Genomic DNA, 18,008 nt, shown 5'->3' on the forward strand with positions numbered 1-18,008 from the left:
TAAAAGAATAAAAGAAAAATTAAAACTAGAAAATTGAAGTAATATATATAAAGAAATAAATAAATAATAAAAAATTATATATATATATGATTTTCCACTTCCGATTTTATTTTTTTGTTAATTTTTTTGAGCAATTAAAAGAATAAAAGAAAAATTAGACTAGAAAATCTAAGTAATATATAAAAAAATGTATGTATATATATATATATATATATAATACACTGCATTAGCATAGCATATAATGCTAAAATCATACAAACATAAAAGAAACACCCATGGGCCAAAACTGTCACATACAATGTGACTTAGCATTTAGCAGTTAGCATTTGGATGTAGTCCACTGAGCTCCAGTATTAGCCCTTTAATATAGTTCATTAATATTTGGACACGGTACCCCGTGCTGGTTTATGCTATTAGCTAAGTTAATAGTAGCAAACACACAATGTGCACCAACGTAGCCTCCTAGCGACCCACCACACCTGGGCAGGGTTCGAGCAAGCTCAGAAAAGTGAAGTGTTAGCAACGTTAGCATTTGGCCTGGGTCTAATCCCAGCATTAGGTCAGGACTGCGCTCGGCTACGTGCTGAGTCTGCATGCTTGGCCCGAAGGGTCCAGGCACGGGGCCAGGTCCTGCTGGACGGTGGGCATAGAGCACATAGTGGGCATAGAGCACCACCCCTCCACGACCACCCTCTCGGGCTATTGTGCACATTGCCCTGGCACAGTGTTTAGGGGATGCCAGCTTGCCTCAGCAAGGGAGGCCACCAAATATAGCTTCCCATCCAGGACAGGTGGTCCCTAGTGCGCCCTCTGGTGGTCCCTAGTGTGCCCTCTGGTGGTCCAATATGGCACTGAAGGGAAATCTGGGAATTCCACTAAAATTTTAATATATTAATAAAAAGCAGCATATCTCCCAGCCTGCAGCGGATAAACCCCGCCCACTTTCAGAATGAAGCTCAGTGCAGCCAATCAGAAAAGGGCTCATTTACATATATAACAATATATATAACAATCATGTTCAAATGCTGGTCCATCCCCGTGACCAGCATGACCAGCATCACCGAACAAGTCAACCAATATGACCAAAGTTGGTGACCAGTATAACCAGTAGATGACCGACGATGAAGCTAGTCAACCAGCTTGACCAGTATGACCAGGCTGACCAAGCTAGTCAACTAGTTTGACCCACAGCTGGTTCAGCAGTAAGCTAGTCAACCTGCATGACCGTACTGGTAAACCCCCCCTTATCACACTGGCCCACCAGTATGACCAGCTTGACCAGACTTGTCGACCAACCAACATGTCCAAGTCATGCTGACCAGTATAGTGACCAATGTGGTGAAGCTGGTCGTACTGATGGACCAGTGTGATGAGGCTAGTCATGGTGGTTGGATAACCATGAAACCAGTTACCAGTTAGTTGGTTACGCTGGTTTCCCAGTTTGGTCAGGTTGGTCATACTAGCTGACTAGCATGGCAAGGACGGTGATGCTGGGCCCGCTGGTTGGCTAGCTTGGTCGGGTTGGTCATGCTAATTGACCAGCTTGGTCATACTGGTTGACTAGGATGGTGAGGCTGGTCATACTGGTGTACCAGTATGATAAGGCTGGACGTAGTGATGGACCACTGTGACGAGGCTAGTCATGCTGGTTGATGACCACAAAGCTAAGACCATCTGAAACCAGTTACCAGCAAAAGCTTCATTTTTGGGACTAGGTTGGTTACGCTGGTTTCCCAGTTTGGTCATGGTCCTGGTCATACTGGTGGACCCATGCTGGTTGGCTAGCTTGGTCAGGTTGGTCATGCCATACTGGTTGGTCATGCTAATTGACCGGCTTGGCCATACTGGTTGACTAGTGTGGTGAGGCTGGTCATACTGGTGGATGACCACATGGCATCCCCCATGATACACTGCGGGACCCCAGACTTCATCAGCTCGGCTGTTTTCATCACCCTGCGCGCTCCCCACCCGCGCTCCTGCGTACGTGTGAACCCGCACAGCTCCACCGCTCGCGTGCACGCGCATTTGTACAGAGCCTCGCGGTCACGTGGTTCTGAGGCGCTGCGAATAAAGCGGAGGGCAGCGGAGCCGCCTGAGGAGAGCTGAGGGGGTCTGAGGGGGTCTGAGGAGGTCTGAGGAGCGGCTGCAGGAGGTCTGAGGAGGTCTGAGGGGGGATTTCTGCTGTGGAGATGTTTCTGCTGGAACCAGAGACGGTAAGTCCGGGAAATCTGCAGTTTCTCCCTCCATTACACTGGTTACAGTGAGATGTGGAGCTGTGGAGCTGTGATGACCTGCGAGCAGAAACGTCCGAAAAACACTGAAATTACTGTTAATATTATTATTAGTGATATTTCTAACCGTGCACGAATAAGACACACTTGCATGCATCCTTAATGCGACGCTGGCTAATATTCAGCGCATTTCTGTGTTAAAATGTCAGTTTATTAATTAATTACACCATTATATCTATTTTATCTCATATTAACTGATATATTAAAATATGTTTAGTTTTGTTTAACTCAAATTAAATATCAATATCTATCAGAAATATGTTTAAATAAATATTTATTCCTCAGTAATGGACTTTTATTCTGTAAACAAGGCTGACTCACAACTGAATGTCCTTAGTGCTACACTGGCAAATATTTAGAATATTTTGGGTGAAAATCTTAGTTTATTAATTCATTACACAATTATATTTATTAACTGATATTAAATATATCAAAATAAGTCTGAGTAAATACTGTTTTTCCTCAGTAATGGACTTTTATTCTGTAAGTAAGTCTTGACTGATATGTCCTTAGTGCGACGCTGGCTAATATTCAACAGATTCTTATTCAAAATGTTTTTTTTTCGTAATTACACGATAATAGCTTTTCACCTGATATGAAATCTATCAAAATATGTTAAATAAATGCTGTTCTCCCTCATTTGTCCTGTAAATAAATAAATAAGACACAGTTGTATGTCCTTAGTGCGACACTGACAGCTATTCTGCATATATATATATAAAAATATAAAAAATATATATATATAAAAATATATTTCGATCATTTCTGCTGGTGCTCAGTAATGTCATTTTATTCTGTAATTATATGTCCATAGTGTGACACTGCCAAATAGTCAGCGTATTTTGGGGTTAAAATAGCATTTTTTTCAGGAATTACACAATCATATCTTTAGAATTTAAAATGATATTTAATAACTGATGTTAAATGTATTAAAATATGTTCAAATAAATGCTGTTTTCCCTCAGTAATGACATTTGTTCTGTAAACAAGTCTGACTCACTTGTATGTTTAAACCAGTACTGCCGTTGCTTAGTTATGTCATTTTATTCTGCAATTATACGTCCTTACTGCGACACTGACAAATATTCAGCATATTCTCTTGTTACAATGCCAATTAATTAATGAATTGCACGGTTATATCTATTCAAGTGATATTAAAAATATATAAAAATATGTTTAAATAAGTGCTATTTTCCCTCAGCAGTGTCAGTTTTCCTGTAAATAAGCAAATTAGACACACCTGTATGTCCTTAGTGCGACACTGACAGATATTCAGCGTATTTTTGGGGTTAAAATGCCAGTTAATTCATGAGTTATGCAATTATTTCTATTCAGCTGATATTTAATATATCAAAATATGTTTAAATAAATACTGTTTTTCCTCAGTAATGGAATTTGATTCTGTAAATAAGTCTGACTCACAACTGTATGTCCTTAGTGTGACATTAATAATATTAATGAGTGTGACACTAATGAATATTTTGGGTTAAAATCTCAGTTTATTAACTAATTACACAATTATATTTATTAACGGATATTAAATATATTGAAATATGTGAACTAAATACTATTTTTCCTCAGTAATGGACTTTTATTCTGTAAATAAGTCTTGACTGATATATCCTTAGTGCGACACTGTCTTCTATTCAGCACATTTCTGGGTTAAAATGTCAGTTTATTAATTAATTATATAATTATATATATTTTTAACTGATATATCAAAATATATATATATTTTTTTTTTACTCAAATTAAATATCAATATCTATCAGAAATACGTTTAAATAAATATTTGTTCCTCAGTAATGGACTTTTATTCTGTAAACAAGTCTGACTCACAAATGTATGTCCTTAGTGCTACACTGGCAAATATTCTGAATATTTTGGGTGTAAATCTTAGTTTATTAATTAATTGCACAAATTCTTTTAACTGATATTAAATATTTAAAATGTTTTGCCTCAGCAGTGTCTTTTCTTCTGTACATTAATCTGACCCATATGTCCAGGAACGAGCTGGTGGCCGAGCGCCTGGTAAACGAATTAACTGGAGGTGGCCGTTGTGTTTCTCCTCAGATGTTATGCGCGAGCAGTCTCCTGGAGGCCGGCTCGGCGGTGAACGGGGGCGAGGATGCTTCCGGCCAGTCTCCGGCACATGTGGCGGCCTGCGGCAGGGAGGCCTTCTGCTTGCTCTGGCTGCTTCACACGGGTGCAGATCCCAACCAGCAGGTAAAGACACTAGACTAGATTTGGCTTAGTGAACCCAGGTACCCTGTTACTGATAACCCAGGGCTTTAAGCACTGAGCCAGGTCTGCTAATAACCCTAGTAGTAGAGGAAGTAGTATGACGACTCATGACGGATTCCGGTGCCTCTTCTTGTTTTAGGACTCCTTTGGGGAAACCCCGGTCCATAAAGCAGCCCGAGCAGGAAGTCTGGAGTGCATCAGCGTTCTGGTGGCCAGCGATGCGCAACTGGAGTAAGTTATGCTTGTTCTGAAGGTCCCGAATCCAGAATACACTCGGCGGACACTCGCTAGGAGTGTTTTTGAAGCTGTTATGAAACCGAATAGCTGGCAACCTAAATATAGAAAGGCACCTGGGGAACTTTAGGCAATTACGAGTGATGATACGATGATTACCCACCAGTTTCTGCTTCCCTTGAGGGTTTTGAGGGACCTGGCAACCCTAACGTAAACGTGACTGTTGGCTGCGTCCCAAATCACACAGGTCTGATGGTGGGTAGTGTTGAAACACTGTATAGTAGTGTGGGAGAGGGTGGTTTGGGACACAGCCCCGCTAAGCTAAAGCACAGAAATGGACGTGGGTTGGTTGGAGTGACCCCATGCCCACCTAGGTCGAATCCCGGACATGCTGCTAGCCATCAGCAGCACAATTGGCCTAGCTCTAGCTCTCGCTCCATGGCGGGTAGATGACGCTGCAACATGGGCCGGCACTGGCGTCTGCTGGCCGATGCTTCAGAGCCGGGTAGCCCATCTCCTGAAATCCTCTAGCCCTAGGTCTGGAAGGTCCAGTCCATTTCGTAGAATTGCTAGAAAGACAAATAACCCCCGTGGTTGACTGCAGGAGACTCAGGAGGGGTGATGCAGTGACCCCTGCACTAATATGACCTTCATTGGACCTTCCTGGGTCTGATCCGTTTGTTCGGTACTAAACCTCCTTGTTCGCTTTCCAGGATCCGCAACAGCGAGGGCCTCACGGCGGAGGACGTGGCCTGGTCGGCAGGCCGGGAAAACTGCGGGAGGCTTTTGCGCACGCTCCGGAATAACGTCCAGCCGCTGACCTGCACCGCACCTGGGCGCAAACGGGCGAGGGAGCACGCGAGCCTGGACGCGGTGGACGGAAAGAAAGCGAAGGACCGGTGAAGGCGAGAGGAGGAGAAAGAGGAGCTTGCTGAACTGTCCAGGCAAAGACGAGACGGCGAGCAGGTGGGCAGGTGTCTACTTGTGACCCACCCGAATGGACTCGCCTGTCGAAGGCTTGGGCCGGCGTTCCCAGACGCATTGATTGAAGCCCATTGAGCTGCGGTGACCACGGCTGAGGCTTAGGCTTCATCTGGCTCTCGCCTGAATCACGGAACTGCAGTGGAGTCCATGGTGGGCCAATCGGAGACCTGTCCTGGAATCCAGACAGACCCAGCGTCCCAAAGCTTGGCATCATGGATTGATCACTGCAGTTGTTTTATTAAATTAGAGCCTGACTGCACTATTAGCAGGGTTGCCAGATTGTTGCTTCCTCAGAAACTGGGGGAGAAACCTGAAGATGCAGCTGTTGGCGGACAAAAACGTTGCAGGGGGCCAGATGGTCCTGATGCTGAATATCTGGCAACCTGAGTACAGACAGGCACCTAGTAACAGGAGGCAGACGTCCACCAACGTTTTTAAGAGAGATTACCCACCAGTTTCTGCTTCTGGTGGGTGGATGTTAAGCACGATTTTGGCTGGAGAGTTTTGAGGGATCTGGCAACCCTGTAATTGGAACCTATTAGCGGCTTTCAAACTGGGACAGACTGGATGAGCAGCTACACTGTATGTGAACCATGCTGCTGGCATCTGCAGACCCAGTTCAGTCTGTGGTGTGAATTAGGTCATTAGGTTAGGTTATTGTAGATGGTGCAGATGGTGGTGGTGGTGGTGGTGCACTTCATGGCTCATTCTGGTTGGTGCAGATGGTGCTGGTGTTCAAAGGTTGACAACACAAACTTGGAAACGTTGATTTTTTTTTATTATTATTATTGTCATTTTTTAGGTTCTTACACAATTGTATCTTACAATCTTTGGACCTGTTATAGTTTACAGTAAAGATTTTGTAAAGTGTTTGTAAAGTCTGCTGTAAATGAGGCATGTTGGTTCTGTACTTGTGTCTTCCCACAATAAAGCTGTCTTTAATATGTGAGTGTGTTTTGATCAGGGACCTGCCGAGGGGTCGAGACCCTCAGACGGTTTTCGGAGTCTGAGGGAGGCAGAGGTTATAGTAGGCGTTCTGGTCCCAGAATTCAGGTCCTTTCCATCCACACCAGCCCTGGAAGTCAGAACACACACAGTCAGCAAGAGACTCACACACACATCTAACTGGCTTAAGTTAGCAATTAGCCTTAAGCTATTGACAATGTGTGCTGCTGTTGTTAAAAACACCAACATTAGTAATGATTCTTAAGCTAGTAAAAAGTTTACAGTTAAATTAGCTGTAAATGTTTAACACAGAAAAACGTTTACAATAAAATTTGCTGTAATTTTCGAAGCTTGAAAAGTTTACTGTTAAATTAGCTGTCCTTTTTTTACACTAGTAAAGTTTACTGTTAATCTAGTTGCAATTGTTTAAGCTAGAAAAAATTGACAGGTAAATTAGTTGTAAATGTTTAAGCTAGTAAAAAGTTTAGTTAAATAAGCTGTAATGCTGTATGCTAGTAAAGTTTACAGTTAAATTAGCTGTAAATGTTTAACACAGAAAAACGTTTACAATAAAATTAGCTGTAATTTTCGAAGCTTGAAAAGTTTACTGTTAAATTAGCTGTCCTTTTTTTACACTAGTAAAGTTTACTGTTAAACTAGTTGCAATTGTTTAAGCTAGAAAAAATTGACAGGTAAATTAGTTGTAAATGTTTAAGCTAGTAAAAAGTTTAGTTAAATTAGCTGTAATGCTGTATGCTAGTAAAGTTTACAGTTAAATTAGTTGTAAATGTTTAAGCTAGTAAAAGGTTTAGTTAAATTAGCTGTAATTTTGTACGCTAGTAAAGCTTACGGTTAAACTAGTTGTAAATGTTTAAGCCAAAAACAAGTTTATAGTTAAATTAGCTGTAATGCTGTATGGTAGTAAAGTTTACAGTTAAATTAGTTGTAAACGTTTAAGCTAGTAAAAAGTTTAGTTAAATTAGCTGTACTTTTGTACGCTAGTAAAGATTACAGTTAAATTAGTTGTAAATGCTTAGACTAGTAACTTATTAGTATTGATCATTCTAATCATTCATGATCCAGTTTTTATTCGTAGGGAGGTTTACTCTTAAACTAGTCATAATCCCTGAACAAGTAAACAGTTTACTCCTAAACTAATAAAGTTAACTCTTTAATGAGTCATGATCATTAAATTTAGCAGAAGGTTATTAAGTCAAAACTTAATAATGATAAGGTTATTAACAAGCCAAACAGTAATAACCCTCAGCCTAACATAATAAGCTAATAAGCATTTATTTAGTTGTTTGCACGTTATTTAGTAAGTCCTAAATTAGTAATGTCTCAGTTTAGCAATGCAATTAGCCCAAAGTTTTCAATAAGTATTAAATTACTAAAATAGTTTACACTTCATTTAGTACTAGGATAATAGTAATAAGTCTTAAATAACAAAATATTCTGGTTGTACTGGGACAGGTTTTGGGTTTTTTTTTTTAACGCTGCTTTATCAAGATCTAAATTTACTTATCTTTAAAACCTCTGTCGTTCCTCCCTTCCAAGAGGGGGCATACTGGCGCACACCATCTTGGGCGTGGCCTAAAATAATTTGGTTCATATTCTTTAAGACTTCAACTAGTAATAAATCTTATCCTAAAAATAGTAATAATCCTTAATTTAGTAATAAGGTTTATAACATTTGTCATAATTCCTAAATTAGTAATAATGTTTAGCCTTAAATTAGTAGCAATTGTCAATTTAATAATATATCTTATTAAATTAGTCATAATCATTAACTCAGTAACTCATTCATAATTTAGTCAAAATCTCTAAATTAGTAATAATCCTCATTTTATCAGTAATAAAGAATATCATTACACTGTTAGCAATCCTTAAATTAGTAATAATGTTTATCCTTAAATTAGTAATAATCGTCAATTTAGTAATACAGCTCATTACATTTAGTCATAATCATGAACTCAGTAATAAGGTTTATTCATAATTTAGTCATAAACCTTAAATTAGTAATAAAGCTTATCCTTAAATTTGTAGTAATGCTCAAATGAGTAATAAATTTGATAGTTAAATCAGTAATATTCATCAATTTAGTAATAAAGCTTATTAAATTAGCCATAATCATTAACTCAGGAATAAGGTTTATTCAAAATTAAGTCATAAACCTTAAATTAGTAATAATCCTCATTTTAGTAATAAACTTGATCATTACATTGTTAGTAATCCTTAAATTAGTAATAATCCTTAATTTGGTATTAAGGCTTATTCTTAAATTATTCATAATCCACAACCAATAATTTAGTCATACTGTTATTAAAAACAGAGTAATAAGATCAATCTTAATCTTAATCCCTTCATCTAGTAATAAAGTTTGGTTTTGAATTCATTAATTAATTCATTAATTAATTAGTAAAATGCCTTAATAAAGTTCAATAATCAAATTTAAGTCAGTAATGCTCCTTAAATTAGCCTGAAATCTTTACCCCAGCTACTTCCATTCAGTGCTTCAGGAATAAAAATAGGGCCGTGTCCCTTTAAGCGTCTCTGTGTGTGTGTGTGTGTGTGTGTGTGTGTGTGTGTGTGTGTAAAGGGCAGGCAGTTACAGATCAGGGTTTGCTGAGCCCTGGCACTGAGCGCCTGTTAAAGTGAAACCGGAGGCAGGGCTGTTTCCGGGCCTGCTGGTGCAACGGCATGGTTTCTCGGCCACGTTTCTGCTTCCTGCTGACGGCGCGCAGGACGAGGGCCACCAGTCCACCGGCGCGTCCTCGGACGAGCAGTCCAACAGCGCTACTGTGGCATTAGCAGGGCCTGGCTGACGGCTAGTCCAACAGCGCTACTGTGGCATTAGCACAGCCTGGCTGACGGCTAGTCCAACAGCGCTACCGTGGCATTAGCAGGGCCTGGCTGACGGCTAGTCCAACAGCGCTACTGTGGCATTAGCACAGCCTGGCTGACGGCTAGTCCAACAGCGCTACCGTGGCATTAGCAGGGCCTGGCTGACGGCTAGTCCAACAGCGCTACTGTGGCATTAGCACAGCCTGGCTGACGGCTAGTCCAACAGCGCTACCGTGGCATTAGCAGGGCCTGGCTGAGGGCTAGTCCAACAGCGCTACTGTGGCATTAGCACAGCCTGGCTGACGGCTAGTCCAACAGCGCTACCGTGGCATTAGCAGGGCCTGGCTGACGGCTAGTCCAACAGCGCTACCGTGGCATTAGCAGGGCCTGGCTGACGGCTAGTCCAACAGCGCTACCGTGGCATTAGCAGGGCCTGGCTGACGGCTAGTCCAACAGCGCTACCGTGGCATTAGCAGGGCCTGGCTGACGGCTAGTCCAACAGCGCTACCGTGGCATTAGCAGGGCCTGGCTGACGGCTAGTCCAACAGCGCTACCGTGGCATTAGCAGGGCCTGGCTGACGGCTAGTCCAACAGCGCTACTGTGGCATTAGCAGGGCCTGGCTGACGGCTAGTCCAACAGCGCTACCGTGGCATTAGCAGGGCCTGGCTGACGGCTAGTCCAACAGCGCTACTGTGGCATTAGCAGGGCCTGGCTGACGGCTAGTCCAACAGCGCTACTGTGGCATTAGCAGGGCCTGGCTGACGGCTAGTCCAACAGCGCTACCGTGGCATTAGCAGGGCCTGGCTGACGGCTACGAACACTTTCGTTTACGGACCAGCTGTGACGCTGCTTTTAGAGATCGTCAGCTTGTCCAGAACAGGGCGTTTCACACCAAACCCACTCTGAATGGATTAATGTACCTCTTAACCATTAAATCGGGCAGAACTTTTGACAGATCTGAAAACATCTGGATACATTTGAAACGTCCAAAAGTGCTAAAAAATGTCCAGAATTGATTTCCAAATATTTACAAAAGCTGTAATTCATAACATTTGAATTCCAGAAGAGGCTTCTTGGGTGTAAAACGGGCGCACTGTGTTGGGAAGGAGGGGAAACTCCAACTCTGATTATGATCAGACGGCCTCTTATCTCCACAGCCTGTCACACTTACCCATTAACCCAGAAGCTTATCAGCTGCTACGTGCTTTCTGACCATTGCACCCTTTTCCGATTTCCCAGAATGCAAATAAGCATTACACCGAATTACACCGAACTCTAAATGACCCCCACTGACCTCACACGCTCTATTTACAAATCTGGGACAACCTACACGTTCAAAAGTTTGCGGACACCCCTTCTTATTAACGCGCGCTTGGTGGCGTCCAACCCCTTTGGCATGAGCTGGAGTGTCAGAGCTAATCTTCCAACCTGTCTACCACCAGACCCCACTGACTGTTCTAACGGCCCGAATGCAATCAGATCCTCCCCACGCCAGTGTCCCAACGTCTGACGGAAAGCTTTACTTCAGCTGAAGAGAGGCAGGAACCCCCGTCTAACATACACTGCACGTGAGATGAGGAGGCGTCCACAAACTTTTGTCCACAGCCGGACGGGTCGGCCGTACCTTGTCGGTGACGGTCTGCAGGTCCTCTCCGCCCGTGTAGTGTGGGTCCAGGATGAGGAAGCGGATCTGCCCGCTGATCTCGCTCCAGGCTACGCCCAGGATGGTGTGCGCCAGTACGCCCCCTCCTGGAAGGGAGGAAGGATAGAGGTTTATTTCTGGCTGAAGCAGTGTAAAAAAAAAACCCAAAATCTATCCCAGTGCAACCAGAACCCCTCCCAGTACAACCAGAATGTACCGGCATGTGGCTAAAATCTGGTCAGGGCACAGTCGGGCCAACGTGTCCAAAAGTATCCGGACAGAGAGCGAACCGATGCCAACCCTAGCTTCCGCTAATCAGCAGGGACACCTGCTGCAAGGTAGCCGAGAAACCTGCCTACTCACCAATCATTATGGGTGTCCCCATGGTCTCAAAGTGATTGGCCAGCTCCCGGCCTTTGGATGCCAGCTCGGACCCCCGACTAGAGCAGACAGGTTTAGATTAGACGAATCGGTTTGATCATCCCGAAGACAGTCACACACTCTTTCAACCCCACACACACACACACACACACACACAAACAGAAAGCAGACGGCACCTGACGAACAGGATCTTTGAGGTGACCCCCAGCAGCTGGTTGAGGACGGCCTGCACCTCTATGGAGCCGATCCACTGGCGAGAGCCCACAAAGGGGGGCTCCTTGTCTCCCACATCCACGAGAGCCTGACCAATACAAGCACAGACACAGAGACAGAGAAAGTGAGCAATAGGACGAGGATGGGAGGCCTGAAACGGGTGGTCCGGCTGTTACCTGTTGTATCTCGGTGTGGGTGGGCACCGCTCTGTCCGTGTAGCCCTGCTGCTGAAACCAGGAGCAGATGGTCTGGAGGGAGCGGTAGGCGCAGCCCCAGCCGTTATCGTCCACGCGGTCCTGCATGTAATGATGGTAGCTGTAGACACCCTTCACCACATACAACTGGGGGAAGAGGTGGAGGAGGGAGGAGTGAGGGGGGGTACAGAGAAAGAGCAGCTATTACTTATTAACTCTCGTTTCGAGACCCCACATTTACAACAAAGGAGCCTGGACCCAAACACTGTGCGTCATTGGTGTGGACGGTGCTTGGGCCCTGATAATTGCCACTGGTAATGCAATGTAAATGCCCATTAAAGAAAAAAAAAACCCACTACACTACGTGTCCAAATATTTGTGGACAACCCCTTCTTATGAATGTGCTTAGGTCCAGTCCCCGTAGAGAAGAAGTACTGCCAATTGAATAGAGGACCCCCCCTGGAGCCTATAGGCGCCATGCCTCCTAATGCATGGAGCTGTGGAGCAGTGGAAGAACTGTGCTCTCTGGAATGACGGATGGTGCTCCATCCGGTACTTTTGGATGGGATGAGTTGGATGAGGGGAGTAGGGGAGTAGGGGATAAGGTCAGCCAACGTCCTGACCTCACCAACGCAGCTCTTGTAGCCTAAATTCTTCCCTGGACAGGAGAGAGGAGTTCCTCCAAGAAAATACAATTGATTTTAGAAGAAGGTGTCCCAATAGTTTTGTCCAATATTCCAATACACAGGAATAATGATTCAATAATAATAATCAAGAGCGCAGCAGGTGGTCAGAGGGTGTTCCCGAAGAAGTGACCCATGTTCAGAATGTGCTCCGAAAAAGTTGATGGTCACGGCCACAAAAAAAAGGGCCTTGCATTTCTATTTCGCCCGTTTTTAATTTTTTGACATTGTGATATTGTCATACAGTGAGATTTAGTTCAGAACCATGACAATAAAAGTGTGTGTGTGTGTGTGTGTGTGTGTATGCATTTCCAAAAAGTCACCTTGGCATCCTCCACGCTGGGCGGGGTCAGGTGCGCGTGAGGATTGCGCAGGTAGCCGTCTTTATACGCCTCATCTGGGAAGTGAAACGCGTTGGCCCTCCGGAAACACGGCCTGTCGCTAGGCAACCCGTACTTCTGGTGCAGCTCCTGCATAAAAAGTAAACATTAAACATTAGACATTCGTTCGTTGCTATCTTGGTAGTGAATTGTCAACACAGGAGCGTGCAGCCCGGCGCTCAAACCCGCCAGAGTCAGACTGACCGCCCCCTGGCTCTTAAAGGGATGGCGAGAGACACGCTGATTGGTTTATCACTGCACGTTACGCCCAAAAAACAACAACAAAAACCCCCCACATCCATGATTAATTAAGAGACTCGGTACATGACTTTTATGCGTTTCGATCCGAGCAAGGTAAACTTTTCCCGTTGTTACCATAGCAAAGACACGCCGACACGCCCCCTAACTCAAAGCTGCTGGGGGGCTTTATACCCCCCCCTCTAGTCCACGCCTGGCCTGGCGTTCATGCCCATCTGCTCCAGAGTAGTCCTAATCTATTGGCAGCACTTCTCTACAGGGCCTAGACAAGCTGTCTGTGTGTGTGTGTGTATGTAGACGTGCATTTGTGCAGTCATTAGAAGGGGTGTCCACAAATATTTGGCCACCTTGGTTCTTCAGATGTTAAGACTTGGCTAATTAGCTAATGCTAATTTTGCTAAAGCGGACAGTCACGGATTAGTACTTAATTGGTGGCGGGTGGTTTTGCATTCATTGTTAGCAACATTAGCATGTTAGCATGTCTGTATGTCCTGGACGGCTTGGTTTTATCACCTCTCTCGCGGTCAGGAGCTGACTGTCTGGCACTCCCGCAGGGTAAACGACAGTGACCAGGAGGCCAGGAGGCTCGGGCAGCCGGAAGTGGAAAGGCTGGGGCACCAGCAGAGACGTGCCTTTCCTGTACTTCAGCACCGCCTCCTCCATGTCTGATAACTGGCTGCACAGCGCCCCCACCAGGCCTGCACACACACTGCAAAAGAAAAAGCACAAACACAGTCCCTGCGTTAGCCTCCTGGCAACTAATGGGAGCTTATGTACACCGATTAGCATGATGCTAATTGGCTAATCATGGGCCTAAATCGCCCCACTCTGACAGGACACGCAGGACAGGAAGTGGTGCGCTCACCGGCCGAGTGTGTCGTGTCCTGATGCGGAGAACACACAGTCTACACACACCGGCATCCTCGCGCAGTGCTGCGCTTTGGTTACCGTGCTGAGACTCGGAGCTCCGCTGTCCCCCGACTCGGTGACCTCCAACAGCAGCTTCAGGTTCACCACGGTCTGCAGAGAGCGAGCGAGAGTTAAAGAGAGAAAGAGAGAGAGAGAGAGAGAGAGAGAGAGAGAGAGAGAGAGAGAGAGAGAGAGAGATGTAGTCACAGAGAAATCAGCTTGCACACTATATGTCCAAAAGTTTGTGGACACCCCTTCTTATGAAGGCATTCAGCTACTTAGGGTTGCACCTGTTGCTGCTGATGCTACAGATATGCAAATGCATACACACACACACAAACAGCTTGTCCTGTACTGCCAATAGAATAGGACCCTCTGGAGCAGATGATTCTAACATGATGAACCTACTGGCACCAACAGGCCAGGCGTGGGCTAGAAGAGGGGTATGAAGCCCCGCTAGCATTGTGGAGCTGTGGAGCAGTGGAAGAACTGTGTTCTCTGGAATGATGGAGCGTACTGCACCATGCAGTACTTTCGGATGGGATGAGGTGGCGTGGTGATCGTCCGAACATCCTGACCTACCTCGCTCACCTCACTCTTGTCGCTGAGTGCAAGCAAATGCTCACAGCAATGCCCTGCTCCGAAATCTAGGACCCTGGACAGTAGAGACAGCTACTCCAACAAAAGCAGGATAAACTGTAAAAATGTTTTTCAATACCCTTGATTTCTGAAGAGCAAGTGAATGAGCAGGTGTCCCAATACTTTTGTCCATATAGTATATGCTGGTAAAACCTTTATTTGGCTGAAGGTTTCTCGTGAAAGAAGCTGCACTCACAGGACCGGCGTCCTTTTTCTCCTTCTTTTTCGACGTCTTCCTGCTTCCCCCATCTTCCGCTCTGTGGAACAAAAGGGCAGCAGAAGCTCAGACCGGGCCTGAGGACCACGCAGGCAGGTTCCTCACCTACACTCCAACGTAATCAGCATGGTCAGCGCTACTCACTCTATGTACTGATGGAGGTCTCTACACGGCGCTCCCTCCGCCAGGTTCTCCGCTGTTGACCGGAAGCCCTTGTTGGGCCACAGCAGTACGGGGCTGTTGCAGAGGCTGAACGCTAGGCTTTCAGACGAGACTCTGGAGCGGAGCGTCTGGAAGGATCTGGAGATGGCGGCCTGTCCCTGTTTTTCTAAGAGGAACGAGACTCAGGTAAAATAGCAGGCCACAGTATAGTACAGAAAAGGTCAGTACAGTATAGAATGGTATAGTACAGTATAGTATGATAGGGGGTAAGATAGAATATAGAATATAGAATAGTATGGTATGGTATTTCATGGAATGGTACAGTACAGTATAGTATAGTATGATAAGTGGTATAATAGTATAGTATAGTATGGTATGGCATAATATGGTATAGTACATTCAAGAATGGTATAGTGTGGTATGGTATGGTATAGTACAGTATTGTATGAGAAGCGGTACAATAGTATAGTATAGTATGGTATAGTATTTTATGGTATGCTATAATATGGTATAGTGCTGTATAGCAAGGTAAAGTATGGCATAGTACATTAAAGAATAGTATAGTGTGGTATAGTATGGTATAGTACAGTATAGTATGATAAGGGGTAAGACAGTATAGAATAGTATGGTATAGAATTTTATGGCATGGTAAAATATAGTATAGTACCGTATAGAATGGTATCGTATTGTATGGTGTTGTATGATAAGGGGTAAGATAGTATAGAATAGTATGGTATAGAATTTTATGGCATGGTAAAATATAGTATAGTACGGTATAGTACAGTATAGTATGATAAGGGGGTAAGATAGTATAGAATAGTATGGTATAGAATTTTATGGCATGGTAAAATATAGTATAGTATGCTATAGTACAGTATAGTATGGTAAGGGATAAGATAGTACAGTATAGTACCGTATAGAATGGTATAGTATTGTATGGTGTTGTATGATAAGCGGTAATATAGTACAGAATAGTATGGTAATGTATAGTATGGCGTAGTATATTATGCTATAGTATAGCATAGCATATTATGTCTAGTACAGTATGGGATGGGATAAGATAGTAGAGTATAGTATCATATGGCATAGCATAGTATGGCATAAAATAGTACATTATGTACAGTATAATACAGTATGGTATAGGAAGATAGTATAGTATCATATGGCATAGTATAGTATGGCATAAAATATAGTACAGTAAAGTATGGTATGGTATAATAGGATATATTATCATATGGCATAGTATAGTATAGTATAGTATAGTATAGTATGATATAGTATAGCATAGCATATTATGTATAGTACAGTATGGGATGGGATAAGATAGTATAGTATCATATGGCATAGTATAGTATAGCATAGCATATTATGTATAGTACAGTATGGGATGGGATAAGACAGTAGAGTATAGTACCATATGGCATAGCATAGTATGGCATAAAATAGTACATTATGTACAGTATAATACAGTATGGTATAGGAAGATAGTATAGTATCATATGGCAGAGTATAGTATGGCATAAAATATAGTACAGTAAAGTATGGTATAATAGGATATATTATCATATAGCATAGTATAGTATAGTATAGTATAGTATGATATAATATAGCATAGCATATTATGTGTAGTACAGTATGGGATGGGATAAGATAGTATAGTATCATATGGCATAGTATAGTAGAGCATAGTATAGTACATTATGTACAGTATAATACAGTATGGTATAGGAAGATAGTATAGTACATTATGTACAGTATAATACAGTATGGTATAGGAAGATAGTATAGTACATTATGGTACAGTATAGCATGGTAAGGGATAAGATGTAGTATGGTATATAGGGTATACTATAGTATAGTAAAGCATAATATAAAGGATGATATTAATCCATATCTATAGGAAGGTGCTGAAAGGTATAGTACTGTCAGTATATTAGGTACTAGATAACTAGTCGCTACCATTGGAGCTGTCGAGATGGCAGGACAAGTCCAACACCCCTCTTAACCGAAAAACGAGGCTGCTGTCCTCTGTGTGAACCTGTTAGAGAGGAGAGACACACCGTGGTCAGAAACCTGCAGGACATCTCCATTCACCCCCCATTTACCCCCCATTCACCCCCCATTCACCCCAACAGTTCCTGCCTGGCTTCTTCCCGGAATGTACCGGTCCACCTTAAACGCTGCAGCGGTTTCGGACCGTCCCCGGCTCACTGCGCCATTTAAGGTGGACCGGACAGTTCCCGTAAGACGCCAAAATCCGGACACACAGACACGGAGCAGAATGAACTTCTCACCATTTTCAGCGCTCACTCCTCACAGCAGTCCGGACAGCTGCCCGCAGCGCGGAGCCATGATGACGTGTGACAACACGGCCGCCTGCAGGACGCCCGCACACACAGCGGCCCCTGCCGGCCCGGGGCTTTTATTATGAAATGTCCATTTATGTATTTATATTATTTAATTTTTTTATATATATAATATTAATGTTTTTAATATAATAAACATGGAATGTGGAAAGAGCATACAAAAGAAAAATGTGAAATAAATTAAAATAAAACGTAAAAAATAAAATAAACAAATAAAAAATATATACTTACTTAAAAATAAAAGAATTATAATTATATATTTTAAATATATTAAATTAAATACAATAATACGATATGAATATTTCTATAAAATTATACAATTATTATGTAGTTCAAAAAAGAATAAATGCTTGCTTTCAAACATGCACTTTAAAAAAAAAACACATCGATTTCATTAATCATCTAATTAATAAATCTATTC

At 43.2% G+C, this 18,008-nt stretch overlaps 2 protein-coding genes across 2 annotated transcripts; one reads left to right on the forward strand and one right to left on the reverse strand.

The window, feature by feature from the left end:
• The first annotated feature begins 2,029 nt into the window (after positions 1–2,029).
• On the forward strand, positions 2,030–6,685 carry ankrd37 (ankyrin repeat domain 37). Its single transcript, XM_072669985.1, has 4 exons — positions 2,030–2,213; positions 4,365–4,517; positions 4,675–4,766; positions 5,483–6,685. Exons 1-4 carry the CDS (start codon positions 2,190–2,192, stop codon positions 5,670–5,672), a joined length of 459 nt encoding a protein of 152 aa, XP_072526086.1. The 5' UTR covers positions 2,030–2,189; the 3' UTR covers positions 5,673–6,685.
• On the reverse strand, positions 6,524–17,590 carry ufsp2 (ufm1-specific peptidase 2). The gene is made up of 12 exons (XM_072669983.1): positions 17,516–17,590; positions 17,181–17,259; positions 15,204–15,387; positions 15,039–15,099; positions 14,160–14,314; positions 13,808–14,003; positions 12,980–13,126; positions 11,956–12,120; positions 11,743–11,867; positions 11,549–11,625; positions 11,168–11,292; positions 6,524–6,828 (listed from the first exon to the last, which is right to left on the reverse strand). The coding sequence occupies exons 1-12, from the start codon at positions 17,516–17,518 to the stop codon at positions 6,742–6,744; spliced, it is 1,404 nt and encodes a 467-aa protein (XP_072526084.1). The 5' UTR covers positions 17,519–17,590; the 3' UTR covers positions 6,524–6,741.
• Positions 17,591–18,008: the final 418 nt, after the last annotated feature.

Source organism: Salminus brasiliensis, chromosome 24, assembly GCF_030463535.1.
Source record: "Salminus brasiliensis chromosome 24, fSalBra1.hap2, whole genome shotgun sequence".
NCBI lineage: Eukaryota > Metazoa > Chordata > Actinopteri > Characiformes > Bryconidae > Salminus > Salminus brasiliensis.

Coding starts and splice junctions, on each gene's coding strand:
- ankrd37 (XM_072669985.1), top strand. CDS start 2,190: ATGTTTCTGCTGGAACCAGAGACG. Junction 2,214..4,364: donor TTCTGCTGGAACCAGAGACG/GTAAGTCCGGGA, acceptor GTTTCTCCTCAG/ATGTTATGCGCGAGCAGTCT. Junction 4,518..4,674: donor GTGCAGATCCCAACCAGCAG/GTAAAGACACTA, acceptor TTCTTGTTTTAG/GACTCCTTTGGGGAAACCCC.
- ufsp2 (XM_072669983.1), bottom strand. Junction 12,121..12,979: donor CCAGCGTGGAGGATGCCAAG/GTGACTTTTTGG, acceptor CTCTTCCCCCAG/TTGTATGTGGTGAAGGGTGT. Junction 6,829..11,167: donor TGCAGACCGTCACCGACAAG/GTACGGCCGACC, acceptor TCTGACTTCCAG/GGCTGGTGTGGATGGAAAGG.